This window comes from Sebastes umbrosus, chromosome 17 (assembly GCF_015220745.1).
Source record: "Sebastes umbrosus isolate fSebUmb1 chromosome 17, fSebUmb1.pri, whole genome shotgun sequence".
Classification (NCBI taxonomy): Eukaryota; Metazoa; Chordata; class Actinopteri; order Perciformes; family Sebastidae; genus Sebastes; species Sebastes umbrosus.
Genome location: NC_051285.1, coordinates 14,888,359 through 14,906,637, shown reverse-complemented (window position 1 = coordinate 14,906,637; position 18,279 = coordinate 14,888,359). Strand labels below are relative to the sequence as shown.

The window sequence follows — 18,279 nt, the reverse complement described above, 5'->3', positions numbered from 1 at the left end:
TTTGGTTTAGGAAAAAACAACATGGTTGGGCTTAAAACTACTACGTCTGTACAGTGAGAATGACACTGAACGTTGTGAACACAGGACACGAACGAACAGCTGATTGTAACATGACGCACGGGACAAGAACAGCGGTCTCCTGGATGAAAGACTTGTTTGTTGGACCTTTCCACCCGACCGGTATGTCTCTTTTCACTCTTAAAGCTTCATCACCAAAATCCCGCCGCACTTTCCCTTAGCGTTTAATATTGACGTGGATAGTTTTACATTGTAGTTAATGGAAAGCCCTGTGCGTTTCATACCGACGCTAAAGGGTGTCTAATGCCGTGACAGAGCGCCTGTATCTGCCCTGGGAATGAGAATGTGCTGGCTAGGCAGGTATTATGCAAATGTGTTTCTTGATGACATCACCATGTAAGATGTTTCAGGCAGTTCAGGAGCAGTGTTTCTGTGATGGAGAGTAACTCCCTTTGACGTGGACTTTGGGCTTTGTAACTTTGCAGACCTTTCACATGCAGAAAAACTATATAACACACTAAAGGAAAAAGGAAAAAGCACAAACGCATAACAGGTCCTCTTTAATATAGGCTTGAAATATCAACACCAATCCTTAAGTTGCAGTATACTAAAATGAATTCAGGTCTGTTCTCAAAGTGGAGCATTTTCAAACAGCTGTAGGTGTCATGGAGAGTAAGGACCACAGAGTGACTTGTTCTAGTGCAGTTCGGTACAGCAGATGTGAAACACAAACTCCCCTAAACAGCATGTACATTGGACAAAAGCAGCCCAAAGCACAACTCATCACATGGTCTGGCCTGTTCTCACTGCAGTAATCAAAGCTGGAGTCACAGTCACAAACCTGACATTTTGTCTGTGCGAACAAGTCAAGATTAAATTTCATTTGGAGAAAGCTGCCAGCCTCAGGGTCTCCAGTTAGCCTCAACCCGCGTGACTTTGAAGGCAACATTTCGAATAAATGGATGCTTACAAGTCAGCGTGACTCCTGACACAGATTTCCTTTGCCGAGCTGTTATTTGGGGGTCAGAATTGCCTCTGAGTGATTGTTTTTCAAACAACTGCCGGAGGGGCAGAGCAGGTACTTGTGTGTCACAATGGCTTCAGATAAAGGCATGTTGCTGTGAAGACTGTCTGTTAAACCAGGAGACAGGTACGCAGTTCTACCGCAGGTGCTCTGATTTAGCAGCAATGAAGCGCCTGGTTTCACATCAGTGTTCAAATTGGGAAAGCGATACTGAAGACCAACAGAGCGGAAATCACTGGTGTGGGCTTTAAAAACAAATCTATTTGGAATATAAAACTGCTTTGGAAATAAGAGCTGACAGCTTTGCTGATGTGATTAAAAGTAAGTTTTGGCGAAACTAAAGAGGCTTTATGTTGGTAGGTGGAACAAATGGGAAAGAACAGAAAGAGAAAACAGTTTGCAGACGTTTCACTGCAGCGTCCTCTGCTGAATCTCAATGCAATTAAAGTACCGACCTTGATTGGCATTGAGTGCTCAGGATTCTTAGTCTTCATCTCAATCATAACTTTGGTTATTATGATTATATATATAAGTTTGTGTACAGCTGCTTATATAAAGACAACAGCAAATACTGATGCAATAAGACATTTGGCATATGTTGTTAAATGGAAAAAAAGTCCTTAAACTACTAAAAACCTTTATCAGTACCAAAACTCAGGTATCACATCTAAAAATGTAAATAAATAAATCCTGTGCAGATATGTAACAGGTGACCATGTGTAACATGGTTAATAATGCTTCCACTGTATGTACCTAGAGGAGTTGAGACATGGACAAAGACTTTTGTGTGATTGTAGATTTGCAAATTCATTATATCTGTTGTACGAACAACCGCATATAGGTTATATTGCTAGTTATGTTAGCCAACTGCCAAGCTGTGTGTTGTGTGGTAACATGAGTGTTTTAATATTTCTAGTAATATCATTACTGTTCCAGAACAGTCCAGTGACCGCACCATGTTTGTCTATTATCAGAATAAACCAACTCAACTGGGAATCCTGACCTGTGGTGTCTTTATAACACAACGCAAGATCACACCTGTTACACATGCATGATCTTGAACTGCCGTTGATTATATATACTAATAGTAAACAGCTTTTCCTGTTTGGCAAAGCAATAAACAGTTTGTTATACTGCAGGTCTTTGTCACCCTTTTCTGTCTCGTCTTCTAAAAACGTCCTTGTCTGCTTTCACTGGACGCTCTGTGAGCAAGCAGTCGAGGCTTCTTGGCCCATCATAATATAACCAAAACTCTGTCCATGAGGGCCGGGATGTCTAGACATCAACTTTTAGCTTTCTGAGCCCGAGCTAGGTGGTCACGCTCCAACAGGTAAGGAAAAAGTCAAACGCTCCGGTGGGAATGTGAGCAGCACGGCAGTACCATCAATCAAACTAAATAAGGCAGGCAGCGCCTCAACCGCTGGTCTAATGCAGGTGACGGGACACTTCTCGACATAATCAAGTTTTTTTCTTTTAAAGTAAACATTTATTTTTTTTCTTTCTTTTCCATTTATTTCCTCTCCTCACAGACACTCATTCGCTATTGTGCCAGTGACTACCCTGCCATACAATGTGCCAACCTTTAGCAGCCATGCCTGAGGTCACGGACCCGACCCTTGCTCTAATCCTACCGCTAACACTCAGCCAAACCATGCTCTCATCCTGGCGACAAACTTTTAAAATCCCCTACACTTGTTTTCCTATTGTGAGAGCTACAGACTCACTTTTCCATTATTTTGGGGATTTTCTTTCCATTCAGACATTATCATTAATTGGAAATAGGTATTACCACTAATGCTAAGCCAAACACAAGTCTAATTTTAACTCTTTTCAGCAACCAAAACAGCCTCACAAATTGCTTGTAATTTGCCCTGTAATTGGTACAGTAATAGCTGAACGGGAAAGCCTTCACTAGGGGGGCTTACTCTGTCTGCATTATTAGAGGAACTGGTGTTTCTGTGAGGCCTTAGTTGTCCAAGTCATTCAATCATGAACCTTTTTATAAAACTACATTTATTTGCAAAACATCATGACGATCAATATGCTTATTCTGAGACATCCCATTACCAAGAACTGAGCAATATGGGACCTGATTTGTCCTTCCAGTTATTTTATTATTCATGCTGTTTTATTTATTCATGAGCAGCAGGTAGTGACAAGAAAAAAACGACCAATATGTTTCCTCACGTATTGACTTGTGCCCATCTATTGAAATATTAATTATATTAATTATTATACCTGTTTTTGGTGGCTGTGGTGTGAATAAATAACCAAACTGTTTCCAGTTGTTTAATCAAACTGGCAGTTGACACCGGAGCCATTAAGCTAATAATGGGAATATTAGTTCACTGTATCACATTTTAATTAACGGACTGGGATGTTGCCGTGACCCCCGGGGGCACACGCTTTCCTTTTAATGTGCGTACGCTCAACGGGGGAGCAGAGGAAAAAATAATAGAACCTATTTGTCATTCCCACAGGAAGGAATCAATAATTAACAGGCAGGAAGTTCCCATCGCAGGCTTTATTATTCAGACAACAGGTTGGGCAGAGAGAATCGAAATGTGTGACGTCTACCTTAACACAGAGATGGTTTTTTTTTCACTGACGGAGAACAGACTGTGAACTGTGCTCTTGTTGTTGACGGCTAAACATCAGACTGGAATTATCTGACAACTTCTTCTCAGTTTGTCGTCCCCTCAGTTGACAAAAGGCACACTTGGATGAAAGAAAATGTTGGGAAACTTGGCAGAAAAAGTTTCTTTGAGTGGCAGTGTTCCAACTACTTTGATTATGGCTTAACTTTTTTTGGGAGCAAAAGTAGGACAAGAACATAGGACATCAGTTCTGGCTGATTACCCTGACCATTCAAACAGAAGTGCACAGGAGAGTTATCTTGATACGAGACGACGCGATTGCCAATTTCAGCAGTGCAGCAGAAATGTATTATCATTTACAGCTCCCCAGGAAGTAAACAGTAAATGATAGCAAAATAAAATATATTACTTCTTAACCACTCTTGTTTATCTGTGCCATTTTCTTTGATGTGTGCGTGATCAAAAGGCATACATCGCTGTGAAATAAGCTCCCTCAGTGGAGATGATGAACACAATGAGTTTGTGGCCTGTGTACTCTGTGCCTTTTTTGATCAGAGGTCAGAAACTGTGTGCGTGTGTGTGCATGCGAGTGCAGTCTTACCCTGTGGACTGTTATCTCTCTGTGTTCTCTCCAACTCAAAAGCTCTCTGCCCCCATTCCTCCTCTCTCTCATCTCTCGCTCTCTCCAGCCCTTCCTCCCTTGTTTCCTCTCCCTCCCAGGACACTTTGTGGGCCGGACTGTGCTCAGAGCGGCAGGCCGACGCAGAGGGGAGATTGGGTGCCACGCTGCACACAGCGACGCCCCTCCTGTTGGCCACACCTCGCACGTTAGATATGTCTGAGAGGAAGCTGCTCAACTGGAGACACAGAAGAAAACAGCAATGCACAAAAATTACAAGTCTAGTAACATTTTGAATCCTACGCACACCGTTCTGCTCCCGTAAATTCTCGCTATAGTACAAGGCTCAAAGTACTCCCAAACAAATGCACTATTTATTCCTGTTTGAGTAATGTCTGCTGCCCAGCTGTTTTGGGAAATTATTTAGCCACATTTTAAAAATGAAAGTCGTGAGCCATTTTTAAAGATTTACGTCTTCAGTTGGAATGAATTGGTTTTTAAGACAGGGTCGGGAAGTTAGAGACTAATGTATGTTGGTTTTGGTCTTTTGATGGGACTTGTTGAAAATAGGGATGCAATGATCCGACTTTTTCATTCCTGATAGTGATACCTGGGCTTTGGGTATCAGCCGATACCGAGGACCAATCCGATACCAGCGTTTAATCAGTAAGCTGTATGCCTCACTGTGTGGAGGTGACAGGGATCATTCTTTTACGTGTAAGGCAACATCAGGCTTGACTTAAACATTGCTTTCCTAGCTTTGTAAAACAAAATGTAAAAAATTAATACATGGATATAAATGTACTGAATTGTTATTTATTAAAATAATGGTATCCAATACCAGATCGACCCATTGTCACCGATACCCGATCCACCTATTTGAGTCAGTATCGGACCAATATCCGATATTAGTATCGGTGTCGGTGCATTCCTAGTTGAAAATAACAAAAATATAGAATATCACCAGCCTTATCCTTTAACTTTTTATTCTAAAAAGCATCTTAAGATGTATTTTAAAGCATTTTTCAAACTGCTTTTATGGCATACGTTTTTATTTGTAGAAGAACGAGACAGAACCAGTGAAAAATGGTGCAGTTTATTCATTGCTTTCAACCCAGGTTGTGTCCTTTTTTTTTTAATGCCACCACTGGGAGGCACCAATGTTATGAATTTTCAAACTATCCACATGGTTGCTTGTAACCAGGGGTTTCCAGCCTTTTTTTCCTCTGAGAGCTAATTTGACAAAATGAAAGTGGCCGAGAGCTATTAATAGCACCAAGTTGAACGTCACCAAAAGCAGACATGATTTCTCTCTTACTCTTATGATCTTTTTTAATAACGATTCAGCCACCACAGTCACCACCTCTATTACAATGTGTAAACTCAATGCGAAGGACTATTTGTGTTGCGTTAGGATGTGCGTCACTAAAGGAAGCCTATGATAATGCATCGGCCTTCTTTATCAGTTTGGAAAACAGGTTTACAAAGTGACTTTGTGTTATCAAATTTATGTACATATTGTCTGAACCTTTAGAGAGCCACTCAGAAATGGGCAAGCTACTTATTGGAGACACCTTGCTTTAAACAAAAATACTTTTTTTTTCAGTAGAACTAAAATTTCATTATCCTATAGTTTCTGTTTTGCCAAAACTCTCATCTCTCTCACTTCCTGCCATGGAAGCACTTTTTTCATAGTTCAACTCTGAGGATAGTGATGATTATTTGTCCCAAGGCTGTTTGTAAGAATAAGAGTAATAGAGATACTAATGTTCTGAGTCTCTTTCAAACAATAAAAAGAATACAACACAATTACACAAGCACAACATCATCAAAACTAGGAGCTGGAAGATATGCTGATATTCATATTGATATTATGATATAAAGTTGATATTGCATGGGTCATTTGATTTGATTTAGTATATAGTATGAAAACATGGATATAATTTTTAATTCTCAATAAAATTATTTTCCTGTGATTTTGACTAAAACTGCCACGACAAAGTCTCCCAGTCACAAAGAATGCTTTTGCATACCTGACTGCCCTCACTGGACGTGGTCTTGTCCCCGTCTCCACTCCTCATGCCCTGGTTGCTGAGTCCTCCTGGTAGAGGGGAGTGGGCGGTCGGGCGTACCATGACCTGGGGAGGGCCCCCAATACTGCCTCCCACCTCGCCATACGTACTCGTGGCCGCCGGTGATCCTGACACACGCACGGCTTTAAACTCGATCCCTTCCACTCCCATGCCGGTCTTGTGCAGCATGTAGCTGGTTTCTGTGGAAATAGCTGACACACCCATCACAGCCTGAGTCCCAGGGCCTGGGTCAGAGTCTTTCCTGAATTTGATTTTCTTCCTGAAGGCTACGAAGAGTATGAGGAGGAGAATGATGACAAAGGCAAGGACGCCAATGCCAATTATCTCTCCTGGTCCGACGTAGGACAGGGGCTCCGCCTGGGCAACACAAAGGGGAAGATCATAAAAAAACATGTCTGGAAAGTATCACTGTCTGGTGAATTCACTTCCATTCAGATAAAGAACAATCACATAAAAATAAAACTCTGGCTTTTTTGTCCCAGTCTGTGAAGTTGGTGCCAATTCTTTTAAAATGATCATAGGGCAGCCATAATGACAACTGAAGTTGTACAGATACAATGCAGCTGACCTTCTAACCCCCAAGTATTCTTAGGAAGGAGATTGATGTAAATGAACACATCACACCACCAGCGTTACAAAGGTTTTATAACCAAAAACCCTACTGACATTTTTTTTTGGTGTAAACATAAATTGTAACTGCACACTTAAACAAGTTATTTAAGCTAAAAAACTAAATTATATGACTGAACTGTGATGAAACACAACAATGCTGGTGTTAATATTGACATTTCTTACCAAATTTCATGCAGGCATTTCATGGTTGTAAACTGTATATAAAGATAGACGAGACGTCTCTACTTCCTCCCACTGTACAGAAGTGATGCCAAAACATCCCGGATACGGGAGCTGCTATCTTGAGATTTTGACGTAATTTGGAGCCAGAGTCTGCGCAGTAGTGATCGGACGGTGGAGCCGCGGTATCGAGGTCACCCGCCCGAACCAATTGAGCACAGCCGCAGCTTGTCAGCGAGAGAGACTCACAGCTGTCAATCATGACGTCTCGCCCGCTTTTTATAGCATCAAATAATTAATTAAAACCAAACTTATCAGAAAAATTAACACTTGAACATACATCAGCGTGATAAGAACTCCGTAAAATTACAGAAACCATATTTGGGAAAAATTGATGTGACGTGTACTTTGAATTTTTAGTTTGGCTCATGTCCCATCTGCTAACAGGGAGGGGGCGGGATTTATGAGCTATACTGTAGCCAGCCACCAGGGGGCGATCAAGATGTTTTGGTTTCAGTTTGAGTATATGGTTAGTATATGGTTGAAAATGGCTCAACACGCCATCTACTGTTTTAAATCAGCCCTAATCTTGCAAAGCCACTTGAGATAGAGTCGACCATTTGGGACTAATATACATCATGAAATTTATATTAAAAAAATAACGTTAGTGCCCTCTAATCTAATCAGACCCCCCTCCTCGCCACTCCGCACAGCGTCTATCATTTTCACTGTTTCCCTAACCACTGTGTAGCATTATAATCACAGCTTTTCTATCATTTTTCTAATTTATGCAGTGTGCTCAGACGTGGGGGTGAAGTTACACTTTAAGATTTTGTATCGTGGTATTGGAAAAAATACAATTTACTATCTACTCACACAAGCATCACATTTCTGGCCTTGTCGTACTATGGAGGGAATGATTAATTCCACAGATTTGTGTTTTAATAGGATACATGATGAGTACGCTCCAGGAGAAAAAAAGCCTTTTTTTTTCCAGCAATAGACCTCTTTTTATATCCTTAAAAACAAAAAAAACAAAGCTAACGTATCAATTGGTTGGGAAAGCAGCCTAATAGGTTTTTACTCCTCTGCTAATTGCAGTCTTCTAGGGAATAATGAAAGCACCTTCTCACAATGTGTAACATTAATTGGGCTTACACTCTTAATATAAGGTACAAAGTCAAGAGCGTGACAACTTCAAATGGAAACTGTGATTTCCCCATTACCACACTTTCATTCATCTTCTGCGGAGGGACAAAGCCACCGAGCTGGTGAACAAACCTTCTGGGAATCCGCTGGCTGCACACTAAAATTCTGAGTATGCCAAGTCCAATAAGAAGCGAGCTGAATGTGCAGTACTTTTGGATTATAGTCTGTAAGATTTCCTCCTACATAATCTCTGCTCACTATACCTGCGTGTCATCCCCTGGATCAGGTGTCTCATCGTCACAGAATGGCCCCTCATACCCCTCTGAACAGTTACAGTAGAAGGACCCGAACGTGTTGACGCACTCGGCTCCGTTTCCACACTCGTCCTGGTCACACTCATTGACATCCTCATCACATCTGCAGAGGCAAGATAGACAAATAAATTGCTATGCATGGGGAGTGGTGCGGATGATTTGTATCAAAGTGAAAGAGAGGAATCAAAGATGAAAGCGTGACAGCGAGTTAAAAAGGAGAGAGAAAGAAAATAAATACTTTGGAGATCATCTTTTCAGAGGGCCTCTCTTTGGTTAGATCAAGGCTTTATCTTCACAGATTCGCTATTATCTTCATTTATGGTTGGGATTTAAAGAAATGTGTCTGAATGCAACAAAAACACACATACTCTTACTCATAAAGACGTAATTTTTACTCCACACACATAGATGCTCATCTTGTAATTTCGAACATGGAGCCCAGCTCTGACGGAGATTTTCAAAACATGTGTTTTTCTTTTCAATTACTTTTTTATTTGATGAGATTTTCAAAACCCTGTACAAGAGTTGGTCTGATGTAAGAAGAAAAAGCATTTCTGAGTATTGCGAGAAGCGTTCTTGTGTAACTATCCAAAGCTTTGCTTTAAATGATAAAAGTGTAGGAAGTCATTAAGCATATAGAGTTTACTTAACAAGGTCTGAATATATTGGCCACTCATATCTGCTCATGAATACTAAAACACTTCATGAATTCAGAAAGATTTTTTGATTTCTGATCCTATGATTTAGCTTTTAAAGGGACATTTTCACCTTTTAAGGGAATTTTCCAATTGAATATATTGTTATTTAGATGCAAATGTTTCAGTGTGCTATTACTATTTATCAATCTGTAGGAAAAAAAAACGATTTCATAGCCAATTAGACTCAACAGCTGTTTGCTTGTGGCAGAATATAGTATTTGCTTTATTATTTCAATCTGTTTATCATTAACTGATAATGATTTGAGCAATCTGCTGCCTGAAGAAAACAACTTAATTTGTATCTTCCTCATTATTCAGCTAAATTTAATCTAATTCAACTTCATCAAAAGCCTTTTTTACATCTTTGTCCAAATCATAAAAAAAGCAGAAGCATTTTCTCCATTGAGGGAAAACTGCTCTCTGGTGGCGGCTCCGTTGAACAACCACAGGAGCGGGGAGGTTATTTCAAAGGCAATTACTGAGCTGTAATTAAGAAAGCAGTTAGAGAATGATTATAGGCTTTTCACCCAAAATTACACTAAATTACATTAGAAACACTAATTTATCTCACACAATAACAGTTAAAACAACACAGTGGGTGCTGGGGTGCTAATGTTGGCTAATGAGTGTGTGCGTGTCACACACACTCTTTCATGTCTGGATGTATATGAGCAGGAGAAATGTAGATATTAATGTGTTTAAATCAACCTTTCTGTCATAGAGGACATACTGTGTAAAGAGGGCATTACAACTCATCAACACTGTTTTTTTACCATCAGTAATTAAGGCGTGTGATTGCAGGCTATGTTATCTTACATAAGTCCCCCGAGTCCTCGAGGACAGCCACAGCGGAATGCACTGCCTAAAGGCTTACAGTCCCCACCGTTCTGGCAGGGGCTTGGCATGCAGGACGTCAATTCAACTTCACAGCGCCCCCCAGTGAAGCCAGCGCTGCAACTGCACATCAGGCCTGTATAGGAGAGAGATTCAAATTGTGTCAAAATAATGTGAATAATCATAAATATTAACATGTAATATTAGATTCTGTTCTGATCATTTAAATTTGTGAGTAACTGACTGAATATTTAAATACAAAGTTGATGGTCACTACCGCACAAACAAACCATCAATGCTGAATTTGACACATAAGCTATAAAAACTGAGTGATCCATATATCCTTTATTTATACAACAAGATGACTAACTAATGCCCACACGCATTCACAGTGTCATCCACACAGACCTCCAGAGGGCAGGCTGCTGCAGATGGCCCCGTTGAGACAGGGCTGACTGACGCACGGATCTGGATAAAGCACGCAGCCCAGCTTGACCTCGCTCAGCCCCGCTATCTCAGCGTAACGGCTCCTCTTATTCTGCAGTGGCAGCTCGTTGCCGTTCAGCATCAGCGAGCCCAGGCATCCCTGGAAGCCGTCCTGGGCTCTTGGCGCCCCGCGGTCCCCGAGTCCTGGCCCACCTCTCCCTGGCCCGGGGCTTGGCCTCTCGCCCTGACCGCCCGGCGGCCTCACTTGGGCCCCGAAGAAAAAGGATGAATCTGGGGCCAGAGGCCAAAGGCGAACAGGGGCTCGGGCTGCTCGCCGGCGCTCCACGTAGCTGTCATCCAGTGACAGGAGGGTGTAGTTCCTAGTCAGCTCCAAGGCAACGGCATGCCAGAGGCCATCGTTTATTGGTCTACCAGAGATACCCATAATGCCAAGGGTGTTGTCACAGTCCAACTGGAACCAGAGTCTACCGCCTTCAATCTGTGGAAGGAAAGGGAAGATATAAAATGATGCAACCACTAAAATACAGCGCCATCCTTTACTGAGCACATCTGACATTGGGAAACAATAGAGTGGCATAAGGATGTGTTTACCTTGAGCATGGTGCAGGGGTTAACACGTGTGAACATAATGACTCCTCTTCTCTGAAGTGTCCTGATCCTCAAGCCGAGCCTCATCTCTCCACTCTGGCCGCTCTCTGTCACTCTGTACTTGATGTAACTGTTTCCAGAGAAACTCAGAGAGGTTTGGCCTTAACAAAAACATAAGAGATACAGGATTTAGAATATAGAGAACAAAGGCTTCAATTTACATAATCTTATCCTTGCGACGTGACAATCTACTCGTCTACCCAGATCGGACAGTCAAAAACTTCAAACACAAGAAAGGATCAAATCATACCTGCACACTCGTCTAGTCTGTCAGGCTGACACTGGCAGACAGATGGCGCTGTAGGACCAGAACGGACACACTGCATGTCTGCAGGACAGGACTGGCCTTCACAAAGCTCCAAGGGAGTGGGGCATGTCCCTCCTGTTTGGATATATTAGAAAAATATATCTATCAGGATGTCAGAATATCGTCTGTCTATCGTCTGCCTCTGTTTTTTGACCAGTACTGTGACAGATATACAGGACACTATCAATGTGAGCTGGTCTAAATTGCAGTACTCACCGGGGCAGATGCAGGCCTCTGTACGGCTGAACCTTGGTGACACCAGACTGACCCTCTCTGTGCTGTACGTGACAAGCGAGTCACCCTCCATCACCAGCATCTGTTCACACACCCTGTCCCCACACTCCAGCTCCCCAGAACAAGCGCTGCTCACCGCCACCGCCCCGGCCAGGACGCCTCGAATCTGACCCCGCGCTGCTGCTTCCCCCAGCTTCGCAGCCAGCTCTTGCTGGGAGTAGATCCCACCCATGTGTCCACTGCCCGACGTCTCCGGCATCTCCATGGCCAGAAGCAAGTCCATGTCAGACGTCCCCATCACCGACTGCAAACTGAGTATGTGGAGGGGATCCTGTTGCCCCGGTGACCATTTCCAGCCAGCTAGTCCCCGTAACATTAGTTTGATCTGGCTCAGGTAGCGACCGAGCAGGTCCTCCGGGGACAGGGAACTGAAACGTAACGTCAGGGCGTTACGCAGCAGCAAGTCTGTCAACTGCTCCACCTGGACTGACACATCAGCTATCACGGCGAAACGTCCGTCGCTCACCGTGGCGTTCATCTGGTATCTGAGGGAGGATATGGAAATGTGTTGTTTTTGACAAAAAAAGTTTTTTTGGCTTGTGTGAGTTGTGTGTTTGTGTGGTGTTGTACCTGCCAGGTTCCAGGCCCGGCAGAGCCACAACGCTGCCATCCTGTCTGTTTATCGTAAACATGGTCTTGGGCTGAGGCTTCTGGGTAAATGACAGTACGTCGTTGGGGTCGCGGTCGGTTGCATAGATCTGACCAATCGGGCCGCCCTGGAAGGTGTCTGTTGCCATGACGATGAAGATTTCCAGGGGGGAGACGGCGGGCTTATACTGACTGTTCCCGATGACTCTCATAAATATCCAGGAGGAAGAGGTCAAACGTGGCTTACCAGAGTCACTGGCCTAAGAGACCAAAACAAAGTTACAGTCAGATATTCAATAACTCAGATCAAAACATACAGAAATTAACATTCTGCTTTAAACTAATTACTAGGGCTGTCAAAGATAACGCAATAATAGTGAGTTAAAATTCCGCAAATTTGTTTTAACGCCATTAATTTCTTTAATGCATTAACGCAACTTGCAATTTTTAGGTTGTAGCGGGCTCTTAAAGCTAGAGTGAAGATACTGGTATTAATGAAACTAAAGAAACCTAAGGAATCCATTGGTACCAACCATGTCATAATAGCTTGTCGCTAAGGAGGTTAAATGACGCTCCAAACTTTTGGCGAGGAAAAATGGTCATGGGCATTTTCAAAGGGTTCCGTTGACCTCTGACCTCAAGATATGTGAATGAAAATGGGTTCTATGGGTACCCGCGAGTCTCCCCTTTACAGACATGCCCACTTTATGATAATCACATGCAGTTTGGGGCAAGTCATAGTCAAGTCAGCACACTGACACACTGACACACTGACAGCTGCTGCAGTTTGCCATGTTATGACTTGAGCATATTCTTTTATGCTAAATTCAGTATCTGTGAGGGTTTCTGGACAATATTTGTCATTGTTTTGTGTTGTTAATTGATTTTGAATAATAAATATATATATACATTTACATAAAGCAAGCATGTTTGCCCACTCCCATGTTGATAAGAATATTAAATACTTGATAAATCACCCTTTAAGGTACATTTTAAAAAGATAAAAAATGTGCGATTAATTTGCAATTTATGTGATTAACTATGGACCATCATGCGATTAATCGCAATTAAATATTTGAATCCATTGAAAGCCCTACTAGTTACTGCTGGTTGCATTTGGGTACAATTTCTTACTGGGGAAGATGTGTAAAGACGGTTATACGCTCTGAGGAGCACAATTGCTATTCCTAAACTGTTTTTTGTATTATGGATTTGTTGTCCCTTGTCTGTTTGTAACATGTTCTAGTTTTAATTGCTGTTGTCTGTTTTTGAAGTGCTTTATTTGGTAATTTTTCTAGCATTGTAATGACGTTCTATCTTGGCCAGGTCTCCCTCCAAACTGAGACTTTAACCTCCTAGTTAAGTTAAGGTTAAATAAAATATAAATACATAGAAGAAGGTCATATAATAAGGTTGTGTTTACACTCAGACACTCTCTCTTTTGGCACAAACAATTAAAAACAAAAAATATGGGTAGCCATGTAGCTGGAACTGAAAAATATGTTGTCAATATTAAAGCACAGACCCCCCTTCAGTGTCACCATATTAGTGGTGCTAATAGCTTCTCCATCATGGAAATTAGTACATATACTTTAAAACCCAAGACTCTAATAGCCTGACTTAGCAGCTCACAGTGAGAGCCTGTGAGAGTAATGGGCAGCTCCTAATGCTGACTGTGTGTACCCATGCTAACACAGTGTATTTATCAGTCAACTTTTCCTGCATAAATAGTGGTTGAATAAAAAAAAAACACCCATTGCTAACCTGGATTTCAAGAGTGAACTCTCTGGGGGCTTCAGGGCCAAACACACGGTTGGTCCTCAGAGTTCCCGTCTGGTCCAGGGAGAAGAAGTTTCTCTCATTTCCTGACCTGATGCGAAACTCAAAGGGATGGCCGTTTCTAGGGGAGTCTTTATCGCTGAGTGACAGCTTCAGAAGAGTGGTGCCGGAAGCTTGGTTTAGCTGGAAGTATTATGGAGAGAGAGGAGTTGAGATGGAACCTATAGCACAAAAACACATGAGCAAACACACACAAAGAGACTGTTACCTGTAGGACGGCGGTGGAGTTGGGAGGAGTGAACACAGGAGGGTTATCGTTGACGTCGGATATGTCGATGTTGAGGGTGACGGTGGAAGACATGGCGGGAGAGCCACTGTCAAACGCCTGCACTGACAAAGAGTACCTGGAAACCTGGTTGGAGCAGGAAGGGGGATGAGAGTGCCATAGCATCTGTATGTATCAGGCAATATGACATGCACCGTTACGCTTGCATAATATGAGCCTTCATTGGGTGTTGACCTTGAGCGGACTTGGTATTTTCTCTGCTCATGAACCAGAAAATTACTATTGATTGTTTATGAGATATTGTACTTAAAGACGCATCCTTACGAGTTCTCTGTCGAGCCGCTTATTGACTTTGAGCAGCCCCGTTACGGGGTCAATCCAGAAGTGGTTGCCACGGTCACCTTTCAGGATGGAGTAGGTGATTCGCCCATTCACCTGGCTGTCCAAGTCCTCCGCCGATACCTAGAAAACACACACAAACAAGGAGTGAAACAAAGGTTAATGACAAAAAGTTTAAATAGAACAATATAAAGGTGAAATAAAAGGTTACCCTTGTAATTGTCTGCCCGACCGACGCATCCTCGCTGACAAGAACGTTGTAGATGTCCTGACTGAAGGCTGGAGCGTTGTCGTTGACATCCATGAGTTCGATGGTTACCATGGTAGCTATGCTGAGAGGAGGGTCACCGCTGTCCCAGGCCTCGACGGTGAGGTAGTAGTCCTTACACACCTCAAAGTCCAAGTCATCAGCCACAGAAATAGAGCCTAAAACATACACATACAAATAATGATAATATTAAATAAAAAAAATTATATTTTTCTGGCCTGAAAGTAACAAGCACATTCAAAGACCTCTGCTCACCCAGGGTTCTGTCTATGGCGAACTTTCTCAACTCGTTGCCCGACCGGATGTTATAGGTGATCTCAGCATTCTGTCCGATGTCGACGCTCGTCGCCAACACTCGCAGCACCTCGGTTCCCACGGCTACATCCTCGGGGACGGTAACGGCGTAGTCCCTCCTCTGGAAGACTGGAGCGTTGTCATTCACATCCAGCACCAAGATGGTCAAATCCACCTGCGGGAGGAAACACCAACTCAATTTGTCTGCGATGCTCCTGCGGCCCACAGAGTTCAGTTTCAACACCAAGGACATGGACATTAATGGGAGCAAAGACACTAAAGGCTACTAACAAGATAGGGGACTGAGGCAAAAATCAATTGAACTCTGTGTCCAGCAAAGCCCCAAAGAGAGTTTCTTGGCCGATAAATAAATGTTAAAGGTTTGTAACATTACTGAGTAAGATAAATGCTGTTTTTGCTCTCTTGAATCTGAGTCAACGGTTCACCTTTTCTGATACTGTCGGTTTTGTTTTGTTAAAATGAAGCTGTGATGTTACAGCAACAACGTTTTATTATTACTTTATAATGTAGTGTATTCCTTAAATATCAATATATTTAGAACGCTTCTTAAACATTTTATTTTGGAAGGATATATTGCAAACAGAAATAACAAAACTAAAAACATCTTGAACGACTGGAGAAGTTTATTGCAGCTAAGGGATGGGAGGAATTTAATCATTAGTTTCTAGTACTTCAAGAGGAAGTTTTCAATGTTTCTACATAATATTGCTTTCATTTGTATATGAGAATGTGATTTAATAACCCTAACCCTTTATTCATTATTCATATATGTTGTTCACCCATTGATATATGGGATAGGTTTGTTTATGAGGCTGTTTGTGTTGTTTTTGATTTGGCGTTTTTGTCTGGTTTTGTGAAATTTTTCGGTGTGTGTCTTTTGATTTATGTTGTGTGTGTTCAGTGTTATTGTCCCATTAGGGGAAATTAGGTTTGCAGCCTCAATAAGCCAAGCAGCCCACATGAAAACAAAACCTAACAATACAAAACAGACAAGATCTCATTAAAAAGAACTTCCCACCAGTTCTAATGTAAAGTGCAGAAGCAATGGGTCATAAAGTGCGGAAACAACAGATGACATCTTATGATGAGTGAATCTCCAGTACAATGTTCATTTGATGAAGTTCAGCAGACCAATGGCTATTATGTGTTGTGGTTGTTGTAAATCAGAGACGCATCTTATAATTGATGCTGATCATATTTCTCCAGAACCTGCATGTGCAAAAACATGTAGAACGGCATTAGGTCAGAAATAGCTATGATTAGGTGTAAGGTTAAAAACTGTTTAATTAGCATTAGTTTACTGTAGATGGTTAACTCTATTCAAGGTTAGAAATATGATGGTATAAAAAATGGATAGATGGAAAAGTGACAGGACCAGCTGCTTTCCATCTGCATCGGTCTTTTCATCAGACCTTCATCATATTTGTCCCACTAGTCTTTCCTGGCATAGACAAGCAGCATATGGTACTGAGTCATAGAGGAGACACACTGGATCCTAGTTCCACTTACTGCAAGTAGGATGTCACAGTATTTCTACTTTACTGCTATTATATTAATGTGCTGACTACAAATGAGCCTGAACGTGATCTGAAATCATCTGGTCAGCTACTTCTTGCTGTTCCCAGGTAAGATTTTGTGACTAGAGTGGATCAGGCTTTAGCGCTCAAACTCTGGAATGCACTTCCTGTAGAGACATGATCATCTACATCTGTATGCACTTTTAAAGATTGCATTTTTTTTTTTTTAGGATGGCATTTTTATAATGTCCCAGTGTTACATATCTGTATGTATATGTGTTTATGTGCATATTTTTGGCGAAGCAAGTGTAGATAGAATGTGTGTATGGGTATATAGCATATATCCGTTTGAGTGTATGCATGTATATATTTATACACATTTATGTATATATATTTGTTTAATGATCTTGTTTAACCATTTTACTATTTTACTATTCTATTATTATTGATATATTCTGTGATATTCTTGTTGTTTTTACATTTGTTTGTGAAGCACTTTGTAACATTTGTTTTGAAAAGTGCTATATAAATAAATATTAATATTAAAATAATATTAATATTAATAATATAAATAGTGCTACAACTCCTGGAATCACTACTATTACTACCACTGCTGTTACTGCTACTTTTATTAGCAGTGGTAAAGATACCTGCTGCTAGAAATACTCGTCCGAAACGGCCACACCTGACCTCAAGTTTGCCTGGGGTTAATATTCAATTATGGCTTTGTCTCATAAATGACCTAAGATAAGAGAAACCTAGTGAATGTGAGTGAGCCAACCCTGTTTCACCTCCTTTCTGCGCTGCCTTTGTGTCTGTAACTGTCACCTTCCCCGTCTTTCCCCTCCCGCACACTGCACAATATGATGACGCTTTATCTTGATTAAATCTACCAGGTTCTTTATCTGATTCTCCTCAGTAAACAACATGTTTTTATTCATTGGCTTTTCTTATTCATGTGTATGGACAGAAATACAGATTGCACATCTTCAGATGGATGACTCCATAATGCTAATTCTAATTGCATTGTTGTGGTAAAACGGTTTAATTACGAAATTATATAGTGTTTTTAGAAATAATTGGTGTGAATTACTCAGCAGCTGTGTTAATTACTCTGTATCTGATTTAATTACTCAGAAAACAATGATTATATAACCAAAAATATAAATGTTTTGAATTTAAATAATGTTCACAAGCACTTTTTTTTTTCCAGCGTGCCATTTTTGGGGGGGATCGTGAATATCTTTTAGAATAATACTCCCTGCAGTTTAGGTTTGGATATGGGACTGGATAGCATGGCAAAAGAATATAGATATATACAACTGAGATTGAATGTGTCACTGGAAGCACCAA

General features: G+C 41.4%; 1 protein-coding gene across 1 annotated transcript in view; it reads right to left on the bottom strand.

Moving 5' to 3' along the window:
- LOC119475711 (protocadherin Fat 3) overlaps window positions 1-18,279 on the bottom strand; it is an 81,115-nt gene that overhangs the window by 9,105 nt on the left and 53,731 nt on the right. Inside the window, exons 35-48 of the mRNA XM_037748661.1 lie at window positions 15,350-15,563; window positions 15,038-15,252; window positions 14,812-14,949; window positions 14,470-14,613; window positions 14,187-14,384; window positions 12,405-12,682; window positions 11,757-12,319; window positions 11,484-11,615; window positions 11,177-11,334; window positions 10,547-11,063; window positions 10,121-10,274; window positions 8,556-8,709; window positions 6,292-6,708; window positions 4,241-4,496 (exon numbers count right to left, since the gene is read on the bottom strand). Of these exons, the coding sequence (XP_037604589.1) occupies window positions 4,241-4,496; window positions 6,292-6,708; window positions 8,556-8,709; window positions 10,121-10,274; window positions 10,547-11,063; window positions 11,177-11,334; window positions 11,484-11,615; window positions 11,757-12,319; window positions 12,405-12,682; window positions 14,187-14,384; window positions 14,470-14,613; window positions 14,812-14,949; window positions 15,038-15,252; window positions 15,350-15,563 (3,538 nt within the window). The remainder of the gene's footprint in view (window positions 1-4,240; window positions 4,497-6,291; window positions 6,709-8,555; window positions 8,710-10,120; window positions 10,275-10,546; window positions 11,064-11,176; window positions 11,335-11,483; window positions 11,616-11,756; window positions 12,320-12,404; window positions 12,683-14,186; window positions 14,385-14,469; window positions 14,614-14,811; window positions 14,950-15,037; window positions 15,253-15,349; window positions 15,564-18,279) is intronic.